At 38.6% G+C, this 25,719-nt stretch overlaps 2 protein-coding genes across 2 annotated transcripts in view; one reads left to right on the top strand and one right to left on the bottom strand.

Moving 5' to 3' along the window:
* The window catches only part of CFAP46 (cilia and flagella associated protein 46), a 70,517-nt gene extending 63,522 nt beyond the window's left edge, over window positions 1-6,995 (top strand). Inside the window, exons 55-59 of the mRNA XM_059852299.1 lie at window positions 1,053-1,165; window positions 3,326-3,407; window positions 4,932-5,068; window positions 5,556-5,642; window positions 6,420-6,995. Coding sequence (XP_059708282.1) covers window positions 1,053-1,165; window positions 3,326-3,407; window positions 4,932-5,068; window positions 5,556-5,642; window positions 6,420-6,556 — 556 coding nt within the window. The 3' untranslated portion in view covers window positions 6,557-6,995. The remainder of the gene's footprint in view (window positions 1-1,052; window positions 1,166-3,325; window positions 3,408-4,931; window positions 5,069-5,555; window positions 5,643-6,419) is intronic.
* Window positions 6,996-11,530: 4,535 nt separating this feature from the next.
* On the bottom strand, window positions 11,531-20,679 carry LOC132330197 (opsin-VA-like). The gene is made up of 5 exons (XM_059852264.1): window positions 20,337-20,679; window positions 18,666-18,876; window positions 17,942-18,059; window positions 15,405-15,644; window positions 11,531-14,296 (listed from the first exon to the last, which is right to left on the bottom strand). Exons 1-5 carry the CDS (start codon window positions 20,677-20,679, stop codon window positions 14,099-14,101), a joined length of 1,110 nt encoding a protein of 369 aa, XP_059708247.1. The 3' UTR covers window positions 11,531-14,098.
* Window positions 20,680-25,719: the final 5,040 nt, after the last annotated feature.

Here is a 25,719-nt window from a genome sequence, read left to right as displayed (position 1 = left end):
TCAAACACAGATCTAGGTTTGTAGACAGAATATTTTAGGGATCTGAAGTAGGGTGCCGCAAAGTGATTTAAGCGGGCTGGTTTTGTAAGAGTTGCTGTATATGTAAATAATCTAATTCCGATAGAAAGTCTTCTGGTGCAGTCTTTGATGAATACACATATGTGGGCAGAAGTGTAATTTCTGGCTTTGCTCATAATTGCCTGCAAATGCAAGTCGTAAAACCAGAGCATCTGCATGTGCCTTCAGCCGGCCGCACACGGGAGCGCAGGTTTCGGAGGCAGTGAAGGTGCAGCACTCAGTTTCCCATTTCAGACATTGATCATGAAGCTACTACCATTTTATGGAGTCTACACATAAACACATTTTCTTCTTTATAGACATACTTTACTTTTAAGATCATAGCTGTAGGGGAATAAAAGGGGTCAAACAGAGGCAAGCCCTGTGAGACCACATGGCCATCACTGGACCTTCCTTCCTTGCTGCTAGTTCAGCAGTCAGTCCTTTGGAATTTTGTCTACTTAGCTAATACCACTGAGTAGGTACTCTGCTATTTTTTCATAAAAATTGTAGAAGATCTTTATAACCAAATGAAAGTTTTTGCTGCCAGCTGGCCTGATTATCCACATCTCTTTTCAAAAACCAATTGCTCATGTCCTGGTGGCTATACACATGACTACTCCATTTGAATGTTAGACAAAGACTGTATTTTAAAGCTGTACCATACATACAGTGATGATTTTTTTAAATTTTGTGTTTTTGATGGAGAGGCTGGTATTTATCTAAAAATACACTATGCCTCTTGCTCACTATGAGATGTTACTGATTAATCATTTAAATAAAAGAGCATAGTATTAATAATTCATATGAGTTATTACACTTCTCACAGAATTCTGCAGCCATATTCATCTTCTTGCTTTGCATGCTGACTTTTGTTATAATTATTCCTGGAGTAAATAGCACTGAACTGTTTGCTATGGATAATTTCTGAAAAGTATGCTTGTAAAAGAGTAACATGAAAGTAACTTGCTTTCTTCCTTCTTCTTTCCTTTCAGCCAAGCTGAATGGGAGCAGCTGCTGACAAACTGTAGTGCATTTCTGTTCTATGGGATGGAGAGATTCATGTCTCATGTGTTGCTTAATTGGTTGGTTGCTATGAACATCCCAAGTAAGATAAGCAAATTGAGAAATATTTTTAATTACACCAACTTTTATTCCTAGATGTGTCCTATTGTATCATTATCACAATATTGATGTTGGCAATTAAGGGCTTTTTTCTAGATCCAGGGTTTTTACTCAGAAAACCTTTGTATTATGTAGGTTTTATTCTGTTGCACAGCTTTCTTGTAAATCCTCTCAAATAAACTTAGTCCTTCTTCACTTCCATGCATTGGAATTTTGTAGGTTTCAAAAATTAAGTCAATATCTAATGTTTTTCTCAGTAAACCATCTCATTTTCTTTGGAATTTAGTATTTGGTTGCAAGATATTTTTTAATGGTAAGAACAACCTCTGCAGTGCCACTTCAAGTGCCAAAATTCATAAGTCTCTGCTGAGGCAAGCAAGAATTGTCCATCAGGGCTAGGTTAATGCTGAAGGATTACTCTGGTGTTACAGAGCATTTGTGGACTCTGTAAAATCTCTGTACCCTCTGTAGAGGGTATTTTTTCTCTGTTTCTTCCAACTAATTAGTCCTTCTGTTGTAGCATAAGGCTTAGATTCAGGACTGGTTTTTCAGATTAACAATCTTCATTTCTCCTCCTGTTTTCCTTGCACATCTGGAAGAAGCTTGATTTCAGAGTTGTGCTGAATTTGTCAGGGTAGCTATATTGTGTTGCCATGTGAAAGTGAGGACAGTACACATCAGATTGTGAAGCACTGTAGAGCAACAGGAAGCTTCTTTATGAAGGTTTGATTTTAAAAGTGATTTAAATATCTATATGTAAATATTACAAGAAATATGAAAATATGTTTTCTCTGTATTCATGGATCATGTCTGAAGATGGTGTTTCAGATGTCCATAGACCAGATATTTACAGGTCTGGCAACTTTTGGAAAGTTGTTAAACCTTGCCCCTTTTCCTACTCTTAAAATATGCCAGGATTAATTCTGTCTGAGATTTCTGAAAGCTCTAACCTAGACCAAATATTACAAAGTATTTGGTTTGGTCATTTATGTGATGAAATAAAATAAATAATTGCTAAATCTGAGCATGAGACCAGGCTGACAAAGAGAACGCAGTGGTTTAGAAAATCCTGAAATGCAAGATTATGGTACAAATGAACCTGGCTTTATGCGGGGTGTAATTTGGGAAAGTCTAATGGGAGATATTATACTTCAGGGAAAATAATCAGTTAATCATTAGTAAGTTAAGGTATGACTGCTTAAGGGGTAGAGTTACAGAGCAGACTCAAGAGATGGATCACAAATTAAGCAACGTACCCTTGCCAGTGTTAAAAACCCCCACGGTCTGTATGGGGTAGCTATTCAGGAGTGTCATGTGCAAGCTGTGTGAAATAATTTCCCACTCTGCATAGTATTCCAAAGGTCTCAGCTGGAGAAAAATATCAACCACACAGAGTAAGTTACTGCTGGAGAACATTAGGAGTGGTCAAAAGGCTGTACCACAGCTTTTGTGCTTAGATTTATTAATAAATATGTATGCATTGATTTGTTTATATGCATTTAAAACATGTTTTCAGAGGAAAGATTGACATATTGATAGGAGGTGTGATAAAAGTTTTAAGTGTGTCAAAGACTTTCCAGGCAGAGAAGTAATTTACTTCTCATCTGCTTGGGAGAAGAGAATTAGTTACAGATTTAAGCTACAGCAAACCAAACAGTAGGCAAAGCCTTTTAATTCTGAGAGGATTCTGAGTTGTTTCACTAGAGACTTTTAAGGAAAATAAGGAATGTTAGGGATGTAACTTGGTTGTGCATTGTGGAGAGGAGCTGTGGAACAAAAAAATTTCAACACCTGCATACCATAAACTTCCAAGAGTTCATAACTACAGTTGGGTCATACAGGTCATTGGCTGTAATAAGATGGGGTGTGGGCTTCATTTCCAATTATGCTAATGTGGCATAGGGAAAAAAACTCTGCAAAACACTATGGAAAAGTGTAGCAAAATTACATGAAATAATGCTAGGATGACTATTAGTGTACTTTTACATAATACTTGACAATTGCAGCTGAAATATGTAGGTTTTATACTAGTGGTTTACACTGTGTTCAAGAAAGTAATTAACTTACAAAAGGCCTGATTTACTTTAATTATTATGCTGGGCATTATTTTCAGTGCAAACACCATTGCTATCTTTTTTTCCAGAATGCCGTTTGGTGATTCTTCTGGATCTGGTAAGATCACAGAAAAGTCACCAAAGAATTGAAAACTCTGATTTCCACAAAAGGTAGGTAAAGTCAGTTTCAGTAAAGTCCACAATAAAGTAGATTATTTCAAAGAAAAGTTAAAATTTTGAGTTATGAATATTATCCTTTATTTCTGCAAGAAAAAGAGCTTCTTTACAGGACTAAATAGAATGAAAGCTCTGTTAGAAGGCAATGATAAGAAAATATGGCACAGAAACCTTGCTGTATTACTCATACCTCACAAGTCTGAGGACAAGATTCTCAAAATGTTCTAATTGAATATATAAAATTTTCCTTTGACAGATAAACTGCTAAGAGTCCCCCTGAGGGTTCATACATGGAAAAGTTTAACAATCGGATTTTTATTTAAACAAATTATTATACCATGTAAAATAACCTGTTCAGAATTTTTTGTATTGATTGCAGCTTTTTTAAAATCTTTTAAGAGCATTTCAGTATTTTCTTTGCTTTTAAGTTGGCAGGTAGTAGGGTTTACATTCTTTTATTGCATGTTCAGTATGAGTTCTTGACAGATGCCACAGTGTCCTAATTTTATTCATTAATTATTTAGACCATGCTGAATGTTCAAATAACCTGGTCATATTCTTGAGGGATGAGATGCCTTGCAGAGGGATGTAGATTGGTTGGAGCATTGGGCAATCAACAGTGACATGAAATTTAGCAAGAGCAAATGACAGACTCTTCACTGGTAACAAAGTAATGCTGGACACAAGTGTAAAAACACAATTCCCTAAACTAGTTTTCCAAACTCAAAAATTTTAAAGTCTCAGTTCAATAGTTTAGTGAATTTACCACTAAGAGTTTCATGTTTAAGTCCAAAGGCTTCCTGAAAATTTAGAATAACATTCATTTAAAAAATGAGTCACATGGACAGTCAGATAGCATCTCGCCAAAAGATTGCAGAAATCTTTAATTATCACCTTTTGATAAAGTTATTATAAAAAGCGGGTCTGAATAAAACCAAAATGCAACCTTCTATTTACTGCAGTTTCAACCCTAGAGTATCACTCCCCTTTTATGACAAAAATAATTTTGCTGAAGATGCTTACTGAAATATTCAGCAGTAAAATCTCAAATCCCACATTGCACGTGATTTCCTTTTAAGCCTCCTAATCAGCACCATACTTAGGACAAAGAACAAGGTTTCTGTTCCTGCCATATTTTATGTCTAAACATGTCTTTTCACACCTGAGTCTCAATTTTTTGACTGTCTTATAAAAGGTATTCTGCAGTGTTTTGTAAAAATTAGGGTCTTACTACTCCTTTCAGATTTCCAGAGATGTCCAGAACTATAGTAATATGACAAGAGAGTAAATCCCATGGTAAAACTGCATCATGAAAAGATGCTGAGAGAAGGTTACCTGAATTCATTGTATTAAATTCAAAGTGCCATATGAATGTTGGAAAACACGATGATCAGCATACAAGAAAATTCATTCTGACATTCTTTCTCCTTCTATCAAAAAACATTGTACATTTAGTTATATTTTTATGTATTATGTACATTTTTCTTTTATTGATCTCATAATTCTGATCCTCTTTAGTTGTCTGCGTATTGCTCTGGAGAGACCAACAGAGACAGCAATGCTTCTAAGCCTTACAGGTGCTGGTTCTGTAATAGCCCCCCAGTGGTACACAAGCTTGGAGGAGAATGCAGGAAGGCTGGAGACCTTGTTTGAGAGTGAGTGTTTGTGTTTGCCTTCGCTGGTGTGTGTGTGCAGTGCTCCAGACCCAGGTGTGGGTGTGCTCGGGCCCTGTCTCCCGTCTCTTCTTTCCTTGCTCCTCACCAAACTCTGCCTGCAGTTTCCACGGGATGCAGGCAGGAGCCAGCATTGACAGGCTGATCTTGCACACAGAACAATAACCTACTTAAAACAGATTTGGTGGGGTGTTTGTTTATGGCCATGTGGTAAGAATAGGATTTATATGGTGAGAAGCACTGCCCCAGGACATGGCCATCTGCAGTTACAGAAACTATGGGGAAGAAATCCCCTGGATGTAACTTAGATCTGCACAGATACATTGCTTAAATCTGTAAAGAGATCCTTTTTCATTACATTTTAAGTGAAAAAAAATTTCATGGTGAAAGTAGCAGGCTGTATGGTTGATATTTTCTTGTTTTTCAAAACTTTCACTAAAAACTCACAGAAACTAACATTTCTTTCCAGATTTGCTAAGCTTTGGTAAAACGACTGGGCAGACAGTTCATGTTCTTCAGAAAAGTAGAAGTCATTGGAAAAGGCATTCCATTAAAAGTAAGAATTAAAAGGCTTAATATAAAACACTGGCTCTAAACACTAACTAGACCCTTCAGATAGGTAGTTCACAGGTGTAAGTGAAACCTTATAGATGAGCTATTACAATTTGCTCTGAAATTTCTTGAAAGAGCTGGGAGTTGGAAGACCACTGATGCAATATCATAATTGGAGTAGCTACATTTCATATAAATAAAATTTTGGGGAGGCTTTGACATAGCTGACTAAAGGCTAAAATTTTTTCTCCACTGAACAAATAAGGTAGTGTTACTAACAAGGTAAATCAGGAGCACAACATGGACAAATAAATGGTAAGGGATTATAAACTGCAAAAAGATCAGTAGGATCTGCAGTGATTTTAGACAGTCTGCATTGTACAGGGCATACTAGACATAAGAAATATCTGGCATCTTGTTGGAGAGAGGGGAAGAATTTCTGAGTAAAACAATTTCTAATATACTGTCTATGAAATTGTACTGCTGTTTTTCAATGTACAGGACCTACCTTTTAAAATAAGGTTTAATAAAATGAATTTTAATTATAGCTTGAACTATCATAGAATTGAAGAAAGAACTCAGATCAGAAATATTTCCTAGTTTTCTGTTTTTCTTTTTCAGAAAATGCTTCTTCAGTATAGTGACAGTTCTTAATATTTGTATGAATGTTAAAGAACCACAAGTATTAATCAAAGAGAAGATGTGTTAAATGATGGCATGTACAGCAGTCTTATATTTAGTCATATTCAGAAGTAACATGGTTTTTAATGCATTTTTACAGTGGAAGCAGATTCTCACAGCTCTCCTGGAGACAAAATAGAAGAGCAGACTGCTTGCACTTCCTCAGATCCTCCTGCAAGTCATCCATCATTTTTTAATTGTGTGCTCTATGGTTTACCCAACATAATTCTGATGTAATTTGTGTCAATATTTTCATGCTGATCTAAGGAGAGATGAGATTAAGAAAATGTACATATTGCTGTTTCAGATTGTAACAGTTTGATATTAGCCTGTCAGGAAAATAGCATATATAGCTCAGAAATTTCAGCTAGTGCTCTAAGGGTTTTTTAACTTAGTGATTCCTTTAAAAATTTGGCAAGTACCAACATATTTTAAAGAAAAGTGGGCTTGGTGCATGAATGGAATTGGAATGTATCGATGTCAGTGCTTCCATTTGGAAAAACATTTCCTTTATGTATTTTATTTTTGCATGGACAATTCATCAGAAACATATCTAGAAAATTTACCAAGTGACCTTATTCTGAATGAACTGATCTTTTTATGTGGAAGTAGTTGTAGTTTAATTAGAAAACAAATTAGTGTTAAATAAAATGCTTAATAATTTTTGCTTTCTTTATTTTCCTGTGTTTTTCTTTAATAACATTTCCGACATAATTCCTTCCCAATCTCCCACCCAGCCCTGCCCTCTGGCAGTGGGAGCCATTCCCTGGGTCCTGTCCCTCCATCCTTGTCCCCAGTCCCTCTCCAGCTCCCCTGGAGCCCCTCCAGGCCCTGCCAGGGCTCTGAGCTCTCCCTGGAGCTGCTCCTGCCCAGGTGAGCCCCCCCAGGTGTCCCAGCCTGGCTCCAGAGGGGCTCCAGCCCTGCAGCAGCTCCAGGGCCTCCTCTGGACTCTCTCTTATGCTGGGAACTCTTGAGCTAGATGGAGTTCTCCATCTGGACTTTCACAAGAGTGAGAAATTATTTTTATTATATTAATCAGTCAATTGTTTTAATGAAATGAAAATATCAAATTAAAATATTTTAAAATTTAAACTACTAATCTGATTTTTAAAAATAATTCTAAAATATTAATTTATTTGACTTTGAGCTCTTAATTTTTACAATATTATATAGTGTTCAGCAACCTGGAGGAAAAAAATCCTACCAACTAATGACCCAGAAATAAATTACAGTAGATGCAGTTTGGGACGTATGAGTTCTCTTGTCGAATGACATTGGCACAAGCCCAAACAACAAGAATAAGAGCTTCTGAAAATATTTCATTTACGTGGCACTACATCATTCCCATGCACTGTATTCATTCATACAAGAAATATTAAGCAGTTAGTGCTATTCCATGCATCAAGGGCTTTAAAATAACTTTCTGAATTATGTCTCAGGAACATAACAAATCACACTATCAATTAGCTTTTATAACAGAAATGACATTTCATAATATATTTTAGCATGAAAAGAATTGGTTAGCTAAAATTTATGTAATCTGAAAAATGCGAGGAAGAAAAAAATCACGGTGGATTTATTGATGATATTCTAGGACAAGAACATCATTTGAGTTGTACATAGCTGTCCAAGAAAAGTGTGTGGTTCTAAATAGTCTGCAGTAAAAAGCTGCAGCAAGTTTGCTACAAAATGATAAACAACAATAAGAGTATGTCTGTCCTTAGTCCCTGGTTTAACCTCTTTAAAATTAAGCAGTCATTCAAGGATGTCGTGCCCCACGTGCGTCCCTCTCTCCAGAGCTGCCGTGCTGGTCCTGCCAGCAGGGCTGCTGCATGCTTGGCAGAGGGATGCAGGGCAGCAGACACCGGAACGGAGCAGCTGCTGCTGCAGGTGTTCGTAGGCAGGGAAATTACAGCAGACTTGAGTGTGGTGGACAGATCATTCCCATAATTATTTAAGACCATTCATCTTGAGTCTGAACACTAATTTTGTGATTTTACAACCTTCTAAGCCTTCCAGCCTGTGCTTTGGCACCGTCTGGTCTGGAAGCTCTCCCAAAATGGGGTGTCAGAGGGAATTCAGCCATCCTATATGAGTGTAAATTTCCTGAAAAGGCATCTAAAAATATTTTTATAATGTTCTGGCTTTTGTGATGACTTAATTTTCTTAAAGAAATTGAACTTAATGTCATAAGTTTCTTAGCAAGGTGGATGGTTAGAGCTTGTGGTTTTTACAGGACTACCATAACCATAATCAACAAATTCGCAATTCCAAGTTGACATAACTTTTCTGTGCTATAGGTACACTGAGATAAGCTGCAGATAATAACAGTGAAGTAAACTGAAGAATCAGATTCATTTTTGTCTAAAATTATTTTTAATTTTGAGTGGGTTTTTTCTTAATTTTGCCCATGTCAGTTGTGAAAGAAGTTCAGGGAGAGGTTCAGAAATCAAAGAAAAAAACCAAAATGAACCTGAGTTTTTCACAAGTGCAGATGGTAATATCCCTTGACAATCATAAACTGTACTGGCTTCTGTGTGAAAATATTATGTAATACAGGTGTTTTATTATCTGACTGGATACAAGGTAATAGATCAAATTTATATCATAGCAACAGTGCCCACACTGCTCTTCGCTGTCTTCTTTTTGATGCCAAAATTCTAAGAAAGAGATCAGTGTTCCCAAAGTGTTTTGATTAGTGCAATGAAGACATGGTCATCACCCATCAGTAAGGGAGTTTCATGTTGTAGGACAGAAGTGTTGATTTGGAAAACTGCAGGCAATGGCTTGGAGAACAGCCTCTTAAGTACAAAGTGGGTTTGATGAGAGAACAGTGACAGTGGAATTACAGTTAAGACCTGTAATCTGCAATATCCTGGAAGAAGAATGTAGGGAAACAAGTTTGTGTTGAAAACATTTAATCTGCTCAGAGCAGACATGTGACCTTCATTCTGGTGGTAATGAGCTTGTCTGCTGGAGTTCTCAGCATTGTAGGAGCAGCCAGAACAGTCTGTTCTCCCACTGATGTGTATTAATTACCTGTCCGTACACCAGTGGAGAGAATTAACTAAGATTTCCTGATGGAACAAAAGAACGGGTTTCAGAAATATTTGCAGTTCTGTCATATCCTCAAAATTTATCTGAGCCTGTAACTCTTGAAGTAGGTTACAGAGTAGAAGCTGAGTATGGATTACGCTGCAGCTGAGGTGTGCAGATGACCACCTGTACTTTGGTTAGACCTGACAGTGAGGCAGCAGCTAAACTGCATAGGTCACTATGCATGATACTGACACAGAGCTCCCATCTTGTCATTCTGCATCTGAGCCTCTCTGGGCCATTATTTTTTTCTGATGATTAGCAAGTAATCCTGTCACTGTCAGTAAAAACACAGGTGCATGCTTTCTCCTGCACTGCTGCTCACGAAGCTCAGATACCCATGGATACAGAGGTGCAGGCACAGAGTGGGAACAGACTTCTTCACCATGGAGATACACTGTCAGTATGCTTTGCTTATGGTGCGTCTGTAGCAAAATATCACTGACACAACTACCTTCTGAATTTTCATCATATATGGAACAGAAACTGTTTCCAGCTTATAAGTTATAACGGCATAACTTTAGCTTTTCTTCATACGTGATCTGTGTGGGCACCAGATAATTGAGAGGTATTTCATCTGAAAGGATTTTGTCCCTTGCCACTCCATGACGGGCCCACACGTGGATGCACAGTTTGTGTAGAAAAAGTCCACCCATAGTCCCAGAATGGCACAGAAGCCAACACTGAGATATTTGTAACCATGTACTGCTATCAAATATTTATACACTGGGTGTCTTCCTGACACAAAAGCATATACTACATTTTCTGGTCCAGCAGAAACAGAATTTAAGCACTACGATTCCCATAAGTAAAGGAAATGTTCATTTTGCTCCTTTGGTATAGTCACATCTGTGCCCTTGGGCAGTATCTGTGTTTGCCCCAGCACACTGGCCACTGTGCTCCTTTTATAGTTTTCGGCTTTTTCTCCTCCAACAGAGCTGGCTGGTATTTCTCCTAATGACATTGACTTTTATTTCATCTGAAAATACATATTTGGCATTTTTTGGTTATTAGTATTGCAAGAAGGCATTAGAATCTGAAATGGGATCCACATTGAAATAAATTTGCACTGGAATTCCACAAACCTTTCTGCTTCTTCATCAGTGTGATTCAAGGGACATGGCCTACATCTGCACTCAATCAAACAGGGCTGTGTTGGCCAATATAATCTAATTGTTTGACATTTTTATAGTAATTCATTGAGACTAAAGAGAGATGACTACATTAATATCTTGATGCAGCTAGATAATAGTTGAGATGAAACTGGTGTGCCAAATTGCTGAAAGGCCCTTAAATTCTCTTACAGATTTTTAACTATTTGTGACATAGAAAAGGAAAGAGACTTCAATATAATGTAATAAAGAGAAAAAATAGTACAATCTATAATACTAAGTATTATAATAAGGAACATTATCATAAATTTTCTAGGAATCTTCTCTTCACCAATCATTTAAAATTATATTTCTTAATAATTGAGATGAGAATTATTGTTAATGTTCATGATTCTGTTTTCTTGGATAATCATTTTCACTGAGGTCATAATTAAACAGAAATGTTCTAGCCATATAATATGTATGTTATTCCTCTAGCTAGACTGTGAACAAATATCTCAAATATATCTGCCCTGTGTGTATCTGTGGGAACACTCAGGCTGGAAAAGTGTGGAAGAACATCATGGACACTCTAAACATAGGTGAATGCTGAGCCTGCTTAGGCTTAGGCCTCATCTCACTGTCCAACCCTTCTCTCCTTTGCAAGTGCATTTGTAGGGGGAAGGAGTCTCCTCTGAGTGGGATGTCAGATCTGCAGGTAAGAGCAACCAGGAGGAGAATATTACAGGTGTTTTATTTTGGAGGTGTTGCTTTGAACACAGTGAAGAAACAAATGGAAGAGAAAGCAGGAAACAAACAAACAAACAAAAGCAGGAATTAATATTTCCTCCAAATCAGAAACAGAGAGAAATGTGTTTCTCAAACGTGGTTTGACTGATAGTTGCATTTTTGCTTTCAGAGCCCTTGGCAATAAAGGTTCAGTGTGGGTAAGGGCAAGGTCTTATCACTCACAAGTGAAAGAAACTCAGATACATGGTTCCCAATCAAGTATAAGCAAGCTGACTTTGGCAGTGTAACATCTTTTATTCATGAAATCTTAGTGTCTTAAAACCATCCATTGCCTGTGTTACTTTTTGTATATGGTAAAATGTTCATGTCATGCTCTTACCACATACTGCAAAAATGTGTCCCTTTAATTACTGTGCAGAACTCTGAACCCCTACTTTTGTTTGTAGTTCTAAAATTTTTTTTATTAAGTTACATTGAAAGACAACAACCAGCTCCTGGGAGCCCTGTAATATTTTGCTCACAGGCTGATACTGTTCTGGTGTCAAGGTGTTCACACTTTTTAAAATGTGCTTTCTGACCAGTAAGTGGGAAAAAAAAGTATCCTCCTCCTCCTGAAAAACATTATTGAAGACAATTTAAATTAAAATACCCATTGATTCTATTATTCCTTGTTTCTGTCAGGGATGGGTACATCTCATAGAGACAGCTTGCTGTTTCCTACTGATTCCACACATTTTTACATCATTTCCATGCATTTCTACATTTCTTTTTTATTTGGGATTACTTAATTTTTGTTGCTTTATTTTGTACTACAGAGCTATACTTTACATATCCTCACCTTCTCCAGAGATAAAATAATTCTGTTGCTTTTAATTAAACACTAGCACTTCTGCCAATTCTTCATGATTTAATATATGTAATACCATTAACTTGTGATTAACCTAGGTCAATATATCCTTGAAAGAGAAAATCTGAGTCTTAAATGCAAGAATTTTCACTTTCAAATCATATCTGGCTGTTTTAATGGACTAATGAGCACAAAAAGGTGCAGAGAATTAATAACTGAATACCATAGTCTTCCTCACAGTATTTCCAAAACATTTTAAAAAGGCATATACATCTGTTCATTGCTCTGCTACAGATAACACAGGATTAAAGAATGGTAAAGAATGTGCCTGTCAGAATAAGGATCAACATTTGTGTTTAAGACTGAGCCCTGCAAAAGTTCAAGCCAAAATTACACCCTAAAAGGCAGTCACCTTGTGAAATTTTGTGAGATGAATAGGAAAACTGTACAGTCTTTTGCAGTGAGTTCTCACATGTTCAGCTCATGATTTTATTTGTAGATTAACTCCTCTCTTTGGCTCTTGCCATCCCAAAATGAAATCAGGGCAACGGAATCTGAACATCCTCCTAATCAGAAAACAGAAAAGGATCTGATGCTTCCTAACCTCTCCTCCTCCTCTGCAAAGGACACCTTGTGGGCAAGGTCCAAGGGGCCTTTGTAAGGTGCAGAACAAAGGGCACGGCTGTCCGTGGGTGTGGGTGCTGTGAGGGCAGGAACAGATGGCCAAGCAGTTCACCAGGCCTGCCAAGGCCAGAGTGGCTCGGGGACTCGCTCCCGTGCCTGGCCCTCCTCCCCAGCAGGGAGCTACAGCTCTCCTCCTCACGACCAGGGGAGCCACACAGAAACCAGGGCTTCAGGATATGCTTTGTGCTGGATGCCTGTACTACCTTTTCCTGACCCTCCAGCATCTCCAGTTGCTGCAGGAGCGGTTCTTGACCTCTAAGTCAGCAAGGTACTGCTTAGGGACTAGCTTTGACCACAGGTATCTCAGGTAGTCCCACTCTTTTTCAAGGCAATATAGTTTTTCAAACATTAACTTAGCAGAAAGCAGAAAAAAAAATTGATAGAAATGAAATTTATTTATTCTGTGTAAAATAATTCTATTTTTTTGGACGTAAAACTGAACCATGGATGATTCATTCCATATCACATTTCTATAGCTAAGGCCTGTACAGGGTGGAGCTACTGTAACTTCTCTATACCATTATGGAACAACATTTGTTCCAGCTGGCATTGTTCTAATGTCTTCTCTAGAAATAATGGTTTTCCATCCTAAAGCATTTAAATACAGTCATCCTTTGCCTTTTCTCCTAAAATGCATTCCATTAAAGATGGATTTTATCTAGGATTAAAATTCCAATGTGCCTTAGCACAAGCTTAGTTCTTAGCAAGATTTCATACAATGATCCCAAACACTTTATAAAACAGAAGTCTGTCTTTATGACACTCATAACCTGGTTTGGCTTTTCATGTGCGAGTGACATTCCACTAAAGCTAAATATATTGCTGCACTTCATTGTGTGAATTTAATATGAGATGGAATACAGACACAGAAAGCTGGCAATTTCCATTTGCTTCTGTTTACAGAAGCAGTATTTGTGTTATAGTCCTTGCTTCTGAAAGCAGGGGTGTAGTAACAAGTTAATAATTTATTCTAGAATCAGCAGCCCAATTAAAGCAGTGAGGACGTGACTTAAGCAGAAACAGGCACTAAGGGAGTGCAGGGAGAGACACAGCGGTGTGGTGCCAGCACCTGCTGCAAGTTGGTTGTGGATTGGCAGCGGAGGAAGGACTCACCTTGTGGCCGGATGTTTGACTGCACCCACGGGCCAAGCAGCTCTTACACACACTGAGGAGCAGGGGACTTCAAAGCTCGTGTCCACAGGACACAGTGTCCCCCGTGACAACATCTCTCTATATTAGGTGATCGTAACAATTAAATACACTGTGGCATTGCATTAATGACCTCATCTCCCACTCTGTCTTCTGAAGCTGTCAACAAAGCCAAAGGTTGCAGCTTGTGTATTCATCTCCAGTTTTCCTCTCAGAAATGGAGCTATGAACGGCCATGGGGGCCATCTCCTTGCCTCTTCTGTCCGGGGTTAGCACTGCTCTCTGTGCAGTCAGGTTCACGTTGGACTCTGCAGTTCCCATGGCACTGCAACTGAACAATTGAATCAGACACTGCCTGAACTAAAAGGTGAAAAAACAGGAGGTCAGTCAAAACACATTAGAAATGTAAATACAATTCTATAAATCGATCTGCATATTAACTAAAAGTCTTGGAAATTCTCTCATGAATCAGTTGGGAATATAAAGTACTAACCCCAAAAAATAGATCTGCCTATGCCACCGCAAAGAACTCTAAACCTAAAAATTAACTGTGTTCTGGAAAGAGCCAATCTTAATCTAGAAAACAATTTTTCTTTTCTGCTTCTAGGTAATCATATCTAATGGACATGATTGGTCATTTCTCCAGACTCATGCCTTCACATACTAAATTCCTGGCTACTCAAAGATGGGTTTTTGTTGTTCTCATCCACAAACAGGGTAAAGTGTAGCACACATCTACATGGTTTGGGAGATCAGGGTGCTGTCCACAGGATGTGAGATAAGCAATAGCTCTCTCTGCAGGACTGGATAAATAAATTCAACATATCTAATTCAACAGTCATTTAACTGTTATTCCTTATTTAATTTATGAGCTTAATGCCACCACTCTCAGTTGCTGCATTCATTGCACTAATCTGCCCATGTTTACTATCATGCCAGTTATCACTGTGAACACACAGCACTCTGGTTCATCCCCATGTCTATTTTTTTCTGCATCCAATCCTCTGCACTTGTTTCAGAGAAAAAAGCTCCCTGTTAAATGGGCATCTGCAATACTTCTCCCCCCTGCACAGGAACCACAAATGCCTCATTTTCCCAAGACAAATTCAAGCTTTGAAAAGGTGCACCCCACCTCAAGATCAACTTAATGCTGTTGCGTTCTTAAAGAATTATTGAAATATATTGGGACAGTCTTGAGAACATCATTTTCATACAGGAAGCTAACTCATGTTCCCTAAGGGCTGATTTTTCCTTTATAATATCAAAACCTAATAATTACCAACATTTATATTTCAATAATGCTCAGAGGTTTACGCTATCTTCCACCAGGCAGATTATTTTTTCATTCTAAATGCTGGATATTGTAACGCTCGTTAGCTAACACATAGGTAGGTAGAAGTCATTCGTTATAAATCAAGACAAAATAGCAAAATATGAGTGTTAGAGACACTCTGAGAGCATACAGTACCTGTTTGTTCATAAAGACATAAATAATTGGATTATAAACGGTAGCTGTTTTGGAAAAGAAGGCCGGAATTGCTGCCAGACGGGGATCCAGCTCAATGGAGGGATGTGCAGTGACTAGGATAGAAAAGGTGGCGTATGGCATCCAGCAGATTAGAAAGGCAATGATCATAAAAACAACCATTCTAGTCACTTGTCTTTCAGGTCTCCTGGTAGTTCCCAGCCTGCCTTGGGCATCTGACACCTTTTAAGAAAAGAGAAAAGATTCTAGAAAAAAAGCAAGGTGTCCAACCAGTGACTTTAGCGAGCTGTCCGGTTGCCACGCTAGAAGGAAAGACCTGCTCTTCCCAAGTGCAGCAGCACAGAGGGACAGGTGCCCAAGTTACTGCTGAGGGACACAAATTACCACATATCAGCATTAGTAAATTTTCCTTTGCTTAAGTATCTTTATAATTTTATTGTCAAAGTGAAAAAGAAGGTCATCATGGTGAGTCATAAGCAGATAGTGGGCAGAATTCAAGCACTTTCTAGTCCATGTAGCTTTTGCAGACAGCTGGGTGTCTGGCATGGCTATTACAGACAGCACACTGCTGAGGCTGTGCAACCTCCTCACCAAGGGGCAGATTTGCACCAGGCGAGTCTGTTTGGCTCAGGGGTGCTTTATGGCCTTCCCCAGAAGAGGATTCATGATCTAATGATACCCGAATTAAAGTGGGATTGGGGCGTTTAGTAGGAATGCTCTCCCTTTTCCTCAGTGATCATGCAAGAAACTTAAACACAGAGGTTCATGCAGAAATTAGCTGATGTCAAACAGTGTCTTTCTGGGAAACATCTCTGTTTGGTTTCTGATGACTTAGCGAAACAAGGTGCTGTTATGAAATGTTATTTTACATGAGAAATAATTAATAACTCTGTGTGGCTTCAGAAAAACCTAATGCCAGGTCTTGCAATATTACATTATAATAAAATATGATTTGTTTGCATAGCATGGCCTTTTAACTTCCTGCAGTAATATTAGAACTCTATGGAGACATTTTTCCTAATACTTTTGAACTGCACTGGGAGAATTCAATGGTTGTGCCTAAAGAGGTATAGATGCACCTCCTAGGAAGGGCAATGTCCTCACCTCTGTAGAAAGTTGAAATTCGCGTCAGTTTTTACCAAATATAAACATGACAACAACAACAACAACAACAACAGTAATGAATCGTTACAATAACTGCAAGTTATTAATCATTAATAAAGGCTGTGTTTGGTACTGATAAGATAGTCCCTGCCAATATATGAGATTTCTATAGCAGTTTTTAATGTGTGCTGTTCCTACACAGAGAGCAGCCCAGCCTCCCTTTCAGCAGAATTGCAGTCCCCTGAAAAAGGAACACTGTCTCCTGTATTGCACTTTCTAAGGTTTCGTCTTGGTCTCGTATCAGCCTGGTCTTTTTTTCACATATAGCTTTTCCTTTCTCTCTAAATACTGATAAAGAAAAACATACTGGTGCTTTATCTTCCAAGCAAAAGAATATTGCCATAATAATTTACTTTGATTGCAAACTGCTAATTTGTTATTTCCCCAAAGATTAATTTCTTCATCAACTTTGATGTTGAAGTGAAAGCTGCAATTAGCACTGTAAAGCTGGGGTCACTGGGACTGAGGGCACATTATTCCACTCAGGAGCAAGCCTGCACTGTGACAAGCGTGGATCAAAATACATGAAGAGGGATGGCTGGGAACATCAAGACACCAGTTCTGGTGCTTGGATCTCTCTCTCTGTTCCCTGTAGTCAGATATTGAAAATGAGCTTAGTTGTGAGATATAATCATATGGCAATTCAATACAGAGTTACAGAATGGGTTGCAGGTACTGGCTTTTCAGAGCTTTGCAGTAAATAGAAATATCAATATTGTCCCAAAATCTTGTCCCCAAATCCTGGAGCAAATAGGAATTTTCCTGTTCTATTGTCTTCTTTGTCACTTTTTGCAGCTTCACTTTTTGATCAGGTCAACACAACCATTAAAGAAAATTCAAAAGCATTTCTCAAGTCTTTTAGAGATTCCTGGACAATCTAATATTTTGTATATTAAACAGCACTGCACTATTTACAAAGCTACATCTTATTTTGAGCATATTACTAAGTAGTAGGCAGCACTCTTAAATTTACAACTACAGTAATTTTAAGCTGCATTCTAATTTGCCTGGTTTGAGTCTTGTGAAATATTACTGAATTGAAGCATAATTGTGAATAAAGCAGTACTGGATCATTCTGTTTATTTATGAGGTAGACATTCTTTCACTTGTATGATGTTTGACTAATGAGATGTACTGATAAGTGATATGAACTCCACACTTTAAAACATCACTTCTAATCATAGCATGAATCTCTGTGTGTAAGGGTAATTATATAACAAGGGATGTAACTGAGTGTGTTTGCTGCCTGCAAATCTGACCTGCTTATATCTGATCTCTATAGAAAATCAAACACAATTCCGAACTTTTGCATGCACACACATTTTAAAAGTTTACTTATGGGTGCTTCTTCTTACCTTTTTTAACTTCTGCACCAATTTTCCATAGGATACCAAAATCACCAATAAGGGTACTATAAAACAGGTGGTGAAGAACGTAATAATGTATGTACGGTCAGCATCAGCTCCTGAGTACCTGTATAAAATACAAAATACCTTTGTATGTATTACTACTACATGTTCTTATTGTTTTCTTGGAATATTAATCTTTCTTTTCAAAGATGTCACTAGAATTTTTGTCAAATGTTTTTATTCAACGTGCCCCTTTGCAGCTCTAGTCATATCCCCAGCTGGAGCCCTGGGCCATCTCCCTGCCCGGGGGCTCGGAGGGGATCCTGCAACTACAGGTACAGTATGAAAGAACTGGGGGGCTGACTACATGGCAAGGGACATGTGGTCCAGCATCCTGCTCCAAGCAGAGCCAGCTATGTGCTCAGACTAGCTGGCTCAGAGCTTAGTCCAGTCTTCTGTAAAAAATCTATCTCTGTCCTTTGACTGCTGACAAAAAGCACAAGGTCTAGGGTGATTATTTTCATTAGAGATGGAGGCTCCACCCTTTAGAAATTTTTGTTTTAGAAACTGATCACAGAAAATTTTGATCTGTTTTATAACAACTTTCTTTATATCTGTTTTTTTCCAGGGATTTACATAATCTTTAACCCTTTCCTTTAAATTCCTGGCCCTGAGGCATCCTGAACTGCAAGTTTCATTTTTTTACCATACTCTGTGAGAGTGGCCTTACCAGTTAGGCTCACAAGTAGTTCCAATCTTACTGGGGGTGTAACTGCTCCAGCCACTTGTTGGTGGAATGGTCCAAATGAAGGAAAAGCTCCACACAAAGACAATACCTAGAGCTGCATGCTTCCCCCTCAAGTGCGCATTTCTCAGCGGGCGGCAGACCACAACGTAACGCTCAAAGGCCAGCAGAGCAAGAGACCAGAGAGCTACAATGCCTGCAGCAAGAGAACACAGCAGCATCACATTTGGGTAGATCAACGAGCAGCAAACATCATCCCAAATCATAGAATCCCTGAACTGTTTATTTTGAAAAGCATCTCAAGCACTGTCCATCCAGCAGGTTGTTCAGGACCAAGTCCAGCTGGCTTTTGAGTATCTTTGGAGATGAAGACTCTGCAACAACTCTGGGCAACCAGTTACACTCTTTGACTACCCACAACATCAGACACCTTTTCTATCAACACAAGTTATAAAAGGATGAGCAATTTATGTGCATTATTCTGATACTAATGAAGAGCATAAGAATTGCATGTTTGTCCAGTTTGCCAGTCTACAGTATAAGGGCTACAAAACCAAGAAGCTAATCAGGCCAGTTAAGTGATTAGGACTTGCACTTTTAGTTCTACACTGAAAAGCTGCAAATTATGTGTAGCGTACAAATTAATTAACAAAAATCTTCAAAACATTATGCTTGCAAAAATTATTTCAGGCTATCAGAAAACTCAAACCTGCAGACAGGTGCCCACAACATCAAATTATCAATTTAGGCACATATTACATGGTGGAACACCAAAATCTTGAAACAGCCTGATCTTTCTCCACAGGACATGGCTTACATGCCACAAACGAATGTAGAAGCATTGTCCCTCAGTGACATTCCCTCTGTCTAGCTTAAACAGGCAGAGAGCAGCTGTGGGACTCCTTTTCAGGCTGAGGATCAGCACTGTGATTTAGAGCAGGGACAAGCACTACTGGCTGTCTTCATGCAGCCTCAGAGACGGGGACAGGTGGCAGGAATGAGTGTCTGTCTCAAGTGAGCAGACGCCCCGTTCTAACCTAACATCCCATTTACTCTGCAGAGGTGTATTTACATGGGGTACTGGGTGGTGAGGATTTTTCCTCTTAGAGTACTTCTAATATCTTTTTGTAGTAAGTGAACAAAGCCATGAAAAAAAACCACAAAAAGATGTTGGTGTGCGGACTGGCTGTTACAGGTGTGTCCCTGTTCCTCAGAGCCCCTGGAGGACAGAGAACACAAGATGTTCCATGCCCTGAGATTTTCCACAGTTTATGGGCAGCCACTCACTCTTTTTCTCTCTCTCTCGTATTTATCCATATATGCACACACCTAAATATAAATATTGAAAACAGCTATGCATAAGGACTTTTTTCCTGAAACTGTTTTACCATAAGCCCCACAACTCTGCTATTCTATTGGAAAGCTTTTCCTCATTCTGTGAAACATATTCAATGACCACTACACATGCAACAGGCCATGTATATGACAGGGATAGAGAGATATATTTTTCACTCTCCACTACAGAATACATGTAACAGGGGAAAATACCAGGGAATTCAAAGGCATGCAAAGTCAGTGACTTAGGAAGCTACAGTAGAATACATTGAAGGAAGTTTAAAAAATAGAACATACAATGACAAACAAAACCAAGCTTACCAAAAAATGTGACAGCAAATCCTTCCAATATGCAAGCCCAGTATCCCATAAAAAAATAACCTTTTAGATTTGTTAAAAAGCTGATGGTACCACCAGTCAGTGAGACCAGGAAATCAGCCACAGACAAATTGACTATAATATAATTGACAGGTTGTCTCAATTGCTTGAACTGTAAAGTTACCAGGATTACAGCCAGGTTCTCAGCAAGTGACAGGGAGGTCACCAACAACATTAGTGCTGCTAGAAGCCTGAATTGCCAGGGCTGGATGGAGTCCAAGGGACGACGGAAGGGATCCCATCTGGCAGGAGCAGACCCATTTTCAAATGCTCTGAATGCATCCATTTCTTTGTTCAGTAGCAAAAATAATGTCATATAATATTGGAGTTTCAAATCTGTAAATAATATTCAGGATTAAAAGGAGATGTTTGCTCTCTCCAACAGAAGTGTGAACAAACTCCCCTTCCTATTGCTCTCCAAAAATAACTGAGCACAAAATGTTTCAGTTGGAGGAAAGTTTAGTGCTGCAGAGTGAAAGTGGGAAGAGGGATTAGCAAGAATATCTCTTAGAGCAACTTCTGTGCCTCTCTGCCCACTGCCTCTCTCTCACTGCAGCTGTGCCTTTATCTGTAGTAGGTTTCCTCCTCCTACAGCAGCCAGAAGTGCTGAAACACCCCTCAGCTCAGCCCTACTCTGCTGGGAAAAAAAATCAGTGTTTGCTTGTAAGCCTCCCACACTTCCATCACTTTAAAAAGAAAGGCTGCCTGGTGAGAGGGAGTTGTCCTTGGTGAGCCAGAGAGCTTACAGGAATTGGGAAAAGCAACTGTAAATGTTGAAATCAAAATAATGGGATGTTTGACATTGTACTGACACTTTTCATCAGGTGGTTCCCAAAGAATTCTCCATGGATGAACTTTTCTCTACAGACCTTCAGAAAACAACAGATAAGGCCACACATGGAACCAAGAGGGAGCAAAACCAGACCTAGGGACTCCTTTCCTCTAGCTACACAAGATTAGATCCCACTGTCTCTTTGCAAAGCAGTTATTTTTTTTCTTAATCAATCTGGCGATCTCAGATAATCAATAAATGAAAATAAATGTCCTAAATATTTCACTTGCTCAGAGGCTTTTATAATGACTGATGTAAAGATAACCTACATCTGGCTGTAGTGATATGTGCAATACACATGGGGTCTCATTATATACATGTCATATTTAGTGAAGTTCTGTTGCTAATTTCTAGCCCCAAAATGCATTACTTTTAGCTCAGCTTCTAAGCAGTCTTGTTTTCTTAGATCAGCTGGTGATTGAAAACTGTTCTGCAAGCCTACTAAATATAATTACAATACTAAAACTGAAATTCAGCATCAACAGAAACAAAGGCAGCCAAGTTTTTTGCTTCATACCAACAACTGAATCTATCTTCACCCAAAACAATTCCTGTAGCCCAGGTAGGCAGCTGGTGAAAAGACTTGACTGCACTTTGCTGACAGGAAGAATTGTATGTGCTGTATCATTTTGCTGGCAGAATTTTTCAGTGTGTTGCTTAACATGTCATCCAGCCTCTGATTAAATTGATGGAATTGAACAGAACAGTAAGAATTGAGGCATTACTGAAAGTTAATTGCAAATATGGATTTTAAGAGCTGACCCTGACTTGATCCTACATGACTTAATATGTGCTTCTGCTCTAAATAGCAATTTTGGATATTATTAGGAGTATTCAAGAGCCTACATAAAACATTCCTATCTCTTTCTGCTCTCTTTGAAAAAAAACAGTCTGAAATCTGGAAAATTAAAGGGCCTTTTTTACTTCTCCTGCCCTGTCAGTAAATAATTATTTTCAGTCTCTTTGCAGATGATTTCCCCAAGTAGGGCTGATCTGAACATAAGTTCCATTTCTGCAAACTGAACACACTTGCAGGTGCTTTAATGAACATGGAAAGGTTTCCAGAGTACTTCCTTTTGAGATGTACCAGAAGTTATCACCCACATATCTTGTTTCCTCCAGTGTCAATGGAGCTCATAATTGCCTGTGATTGGATTCTTCTGATGGCATAACATCTTTTATCTACTTTCTTGCCTATCTGAATTAGGTTTTACCAAATAAATTTTATTTTTGTATTAGTACTGAAATAGAGCATTTATTGCTGAGAATTTATGGGAAGAAAGTAAAATGCTCTGAGATACTACTTTAAGAGTTTTAGGTCCTGTATAAACCAAGCCATATGTCACTTCATCATATACAAAGCTCCATGAAAAAAGAGCAATCACTTCTCAGTTCAGTGACTCTCTTATCCCTAGCTCAAATGTCACAGATATGTTTCAAATGTCCCTGTATGCTTCAGATTGTTCAGGGTTAATTTTTTAAACAAGAGTATCTATTGCAGCCCTAAATAAAAAGTTTGCATATCTTGCAGCCCATTAAATGAAGGCTCATACTGATCCAAATGCCATTAAATTCTATGCCCAAAAGCGAGTCCCACTAAATCAGGGCAAAGAGGGGGTGAAGAGAAGTGGTAAGGATAGCCAGGAGGAGCAGTGCCAGCCCCTTCTCCTCGTGCTGTGGGAGCGCTGCCGTGCCCACACTCCCCGCTGGCCCAGCAGAGGGATGCACCTGGGGAGGGACTGCCAGGGCTTCACCCAGCTGGGCACCAGCCTGGAGAGCCAGGGACTGAGACACTTCAGATAGAAGCTTGCTGAGCAGTCCTTCCGATCAAACCAGCAGAAATTGCACGGGCTGCTTCAGGGCATGGGCAGATATCGTGCAGATAAACTCAGACTGCCTGAGACCTCCTGTGTGTGAAACCCCACACCACCTCTGTTACTCAGTGCTTTGGAGAGAAAGGGAAAGGAAAGGTGTTGAGAGGGGATGAGGCTTTCTCAGGCAAGGATGCAGGGTGGACTGACTATGAATTTGCCATAGTGAAAGGCAGTGCACAAAGATAGCTGTCCTGATCTTGTTGACTTCTCTACCAGAAGTATTACACCCCAGTACATAGTTTTCCTGTATAATCATAGGGAAATGCAAAAAGCACAGGCTGAGAAGAAGAGTCAGAACAGTCAGGGTAACACTGAGATTCAGCACAAAGTAAGCTTCTTTATGCATGGAAAAAATTCACCACTTATGCAACTTGATAAACGACTAGCAATCAGCTCTCCCAGCTCTGATCTGGCATTAACAGGGTCATGGGACTCTGGCTAGAAGCGGGCCGGGGTGGACGGGCGGGCTTGCAACCCCTGATAAGAGGAACCCTTGACAGCACAGGGCTCTCCCCTCCATCCTGCTGGCTGTGCATGCACTGAGTAAGACATTTCTGCATTAACTGCACTAACAGACAAGCACCAAGCACATCTCCTTCTGCCTGACTATTCTGTGGATAAATTAAGATATATGTCCTTCAAGAGAAATATTGCCTGTAAAGAAAAAACATCTTCAAAGTGCATGATGTTTTCTGCCTTCTTCATATTTATGTCTAATTTGCCATTCTAATTATCTTTCCTATTGAAGCAGACATTTTCTAAATGTTTGTTTGTGGAAAGAAACAACTATAATATCTTTCCACAATCTTTTCTCCCTTTGAGAAGGTAATTTCAAACCCTTCTTTCCATGAGGTCTTATAAGTACTGCTTCTTAGTCTTTTAACCCCTGTTGCAGTGACAGATCTTGTTAGTAGTTTTGTTCCTTCCAAATGTGAGTTCATACAGAGTTTTTCTATATCATCAACAAATAAAAAGACTTTACATTCTGCATAACTGGTTACAAGATATATTTAATTTTTGCAATTCAGATTATCTGAGCTAAAATGAATGTAAAACCATTCAGAATTATTTTAATCAGTATAAAAAAATCCTATCTTTCATTACCAAAGCAAGGGGCAGTGCGGGAGAAGAATGACCTCAGAAAACCTGAATACATAGTGTGGAATAAAGTGAAGCACAGAAGAAAGGATTACTGTCATAATTCATTTGGCAAATTGGATGTCAAATGAGCAAAAATTAATGCCAGAAAGGAAAAGAAGAGGTATTGGTCATTTGGCATGGGAGAGGAGAGAAAGTGCACATTAGAATGTGTGAAAGTAAAGTTAAGCCTCGTGATTTCACATACTGAGTGTACATATGGAAAAAAAGTTACATTCCATGCTGATAGAATATCACTGGAAAGTGTTTGCTAATATCACATATAAAAAAAAAAACCTGCTATAAATAAAACTGCCTAAACATCTGCTTCATTCAAAAGCACTTGCTGTGAAACACAGCACATATACTCTCCACAGTAATTCAGTCTCTCACTAGAGCAAAAACTAACTCCCTGGTCAGATTTCAGGAATATATTTAAAACATATTTGATACTGATGATCTTAATGCAATAAAATAATGTATTAGACTGATCAGATCTCAAGGAAGGAAAATCTCACTGCTTCAAGATACTTAAGTATCTATAAAGACAAGTTAAGACATAGAAACCAACAGGACTAATTACAGAGGATATCCTTGTCTTTTTCTGTTTTATTGGAATTGCTTTATTGAAAGAGCTAAGATCTGTTAAATAACTATATATCTGTTCCTGTCTCCAATACAGGGTACATACCATGCCTTTTAAAGGTAGAGCTGTCTTTAAATGAAGCTTTAAAAATCCTTTTTATACTTTCATTTTTCTTTAATATGGGATAATTTATCAATGAGTTATTCCAGAGTATTTTTAAACTACATTATCTGACACAACTTTCTGTTTTCTACTATGTGTTCTAAGAAATCCTGTTATGCAAAGCATAGTTGAGCTCATTCACTTCTGTCCTCAACTGCAAAAGAAACACTTCCATTCCCTTGTTAATCCAATTAGCATACACAATTTAAAAGTATTATTTATGTCTGTCAAATAGGTCACTGTAGAATGTATTATCTACAGAACTATTCCTGAAGGTACTCCTGGATTGCTGAAATGACCAGTTTTGAGGCATTTTTCTGGTGGGAACACACTTGGTTATTATTCTAACAAAATTCTAAATGCTGTCTAGTTGCTGACATGAAGGCTTCACATGTGTTTCATGTTGTCTAAAGAGAACAAAAAGGCTCCAGGATGTGATTTCAAGCGAATATACTCTGGGAGAGTTCAGCCTCTTCCTTGTAAGAAGGGAGAGTGACCAGTGCTAAAGGCTGTGACCTCTGGAAGCACATCTTCCTGCAGAGAAGCTCCTGATCTGCACAGAGGCCTTCTTGTTTGAGCTATACTTGGAGACCCTCTTCCTGCACTAGCAGGGAAAATAACAAGATGGTGAAATCAAATTACTAGAGACCAGACAGAGAAACAGCAAAGAATAAAGAAAAGAGGGAGATGGCAGTTTAGAAAGTGCTGAGAGAGAAGGTAAACTTGGCAAGACAG

The sequence above is a fragment of the Haemorhous mexicanus genome, chromosome 7 (assembly GCF_027477595.1).
Source record: "Haemorhous mexicanus isolate bHaeMex1 chromosome 7, bHaeMex1.pri, whole genome shotgun sequence".
NCBI classification, from domain to species: Eukaryota; Metazoa; Chordata; class Aves; order Passeriformes; family Fringillidae; genus Haemorhous; species Haemorhous mexicanus.
The sequence above is the reverse complement of the archived record's forward strand: the minus strand, read 5'-3'. Positions and strand labels throughout refer to the sequence as shown.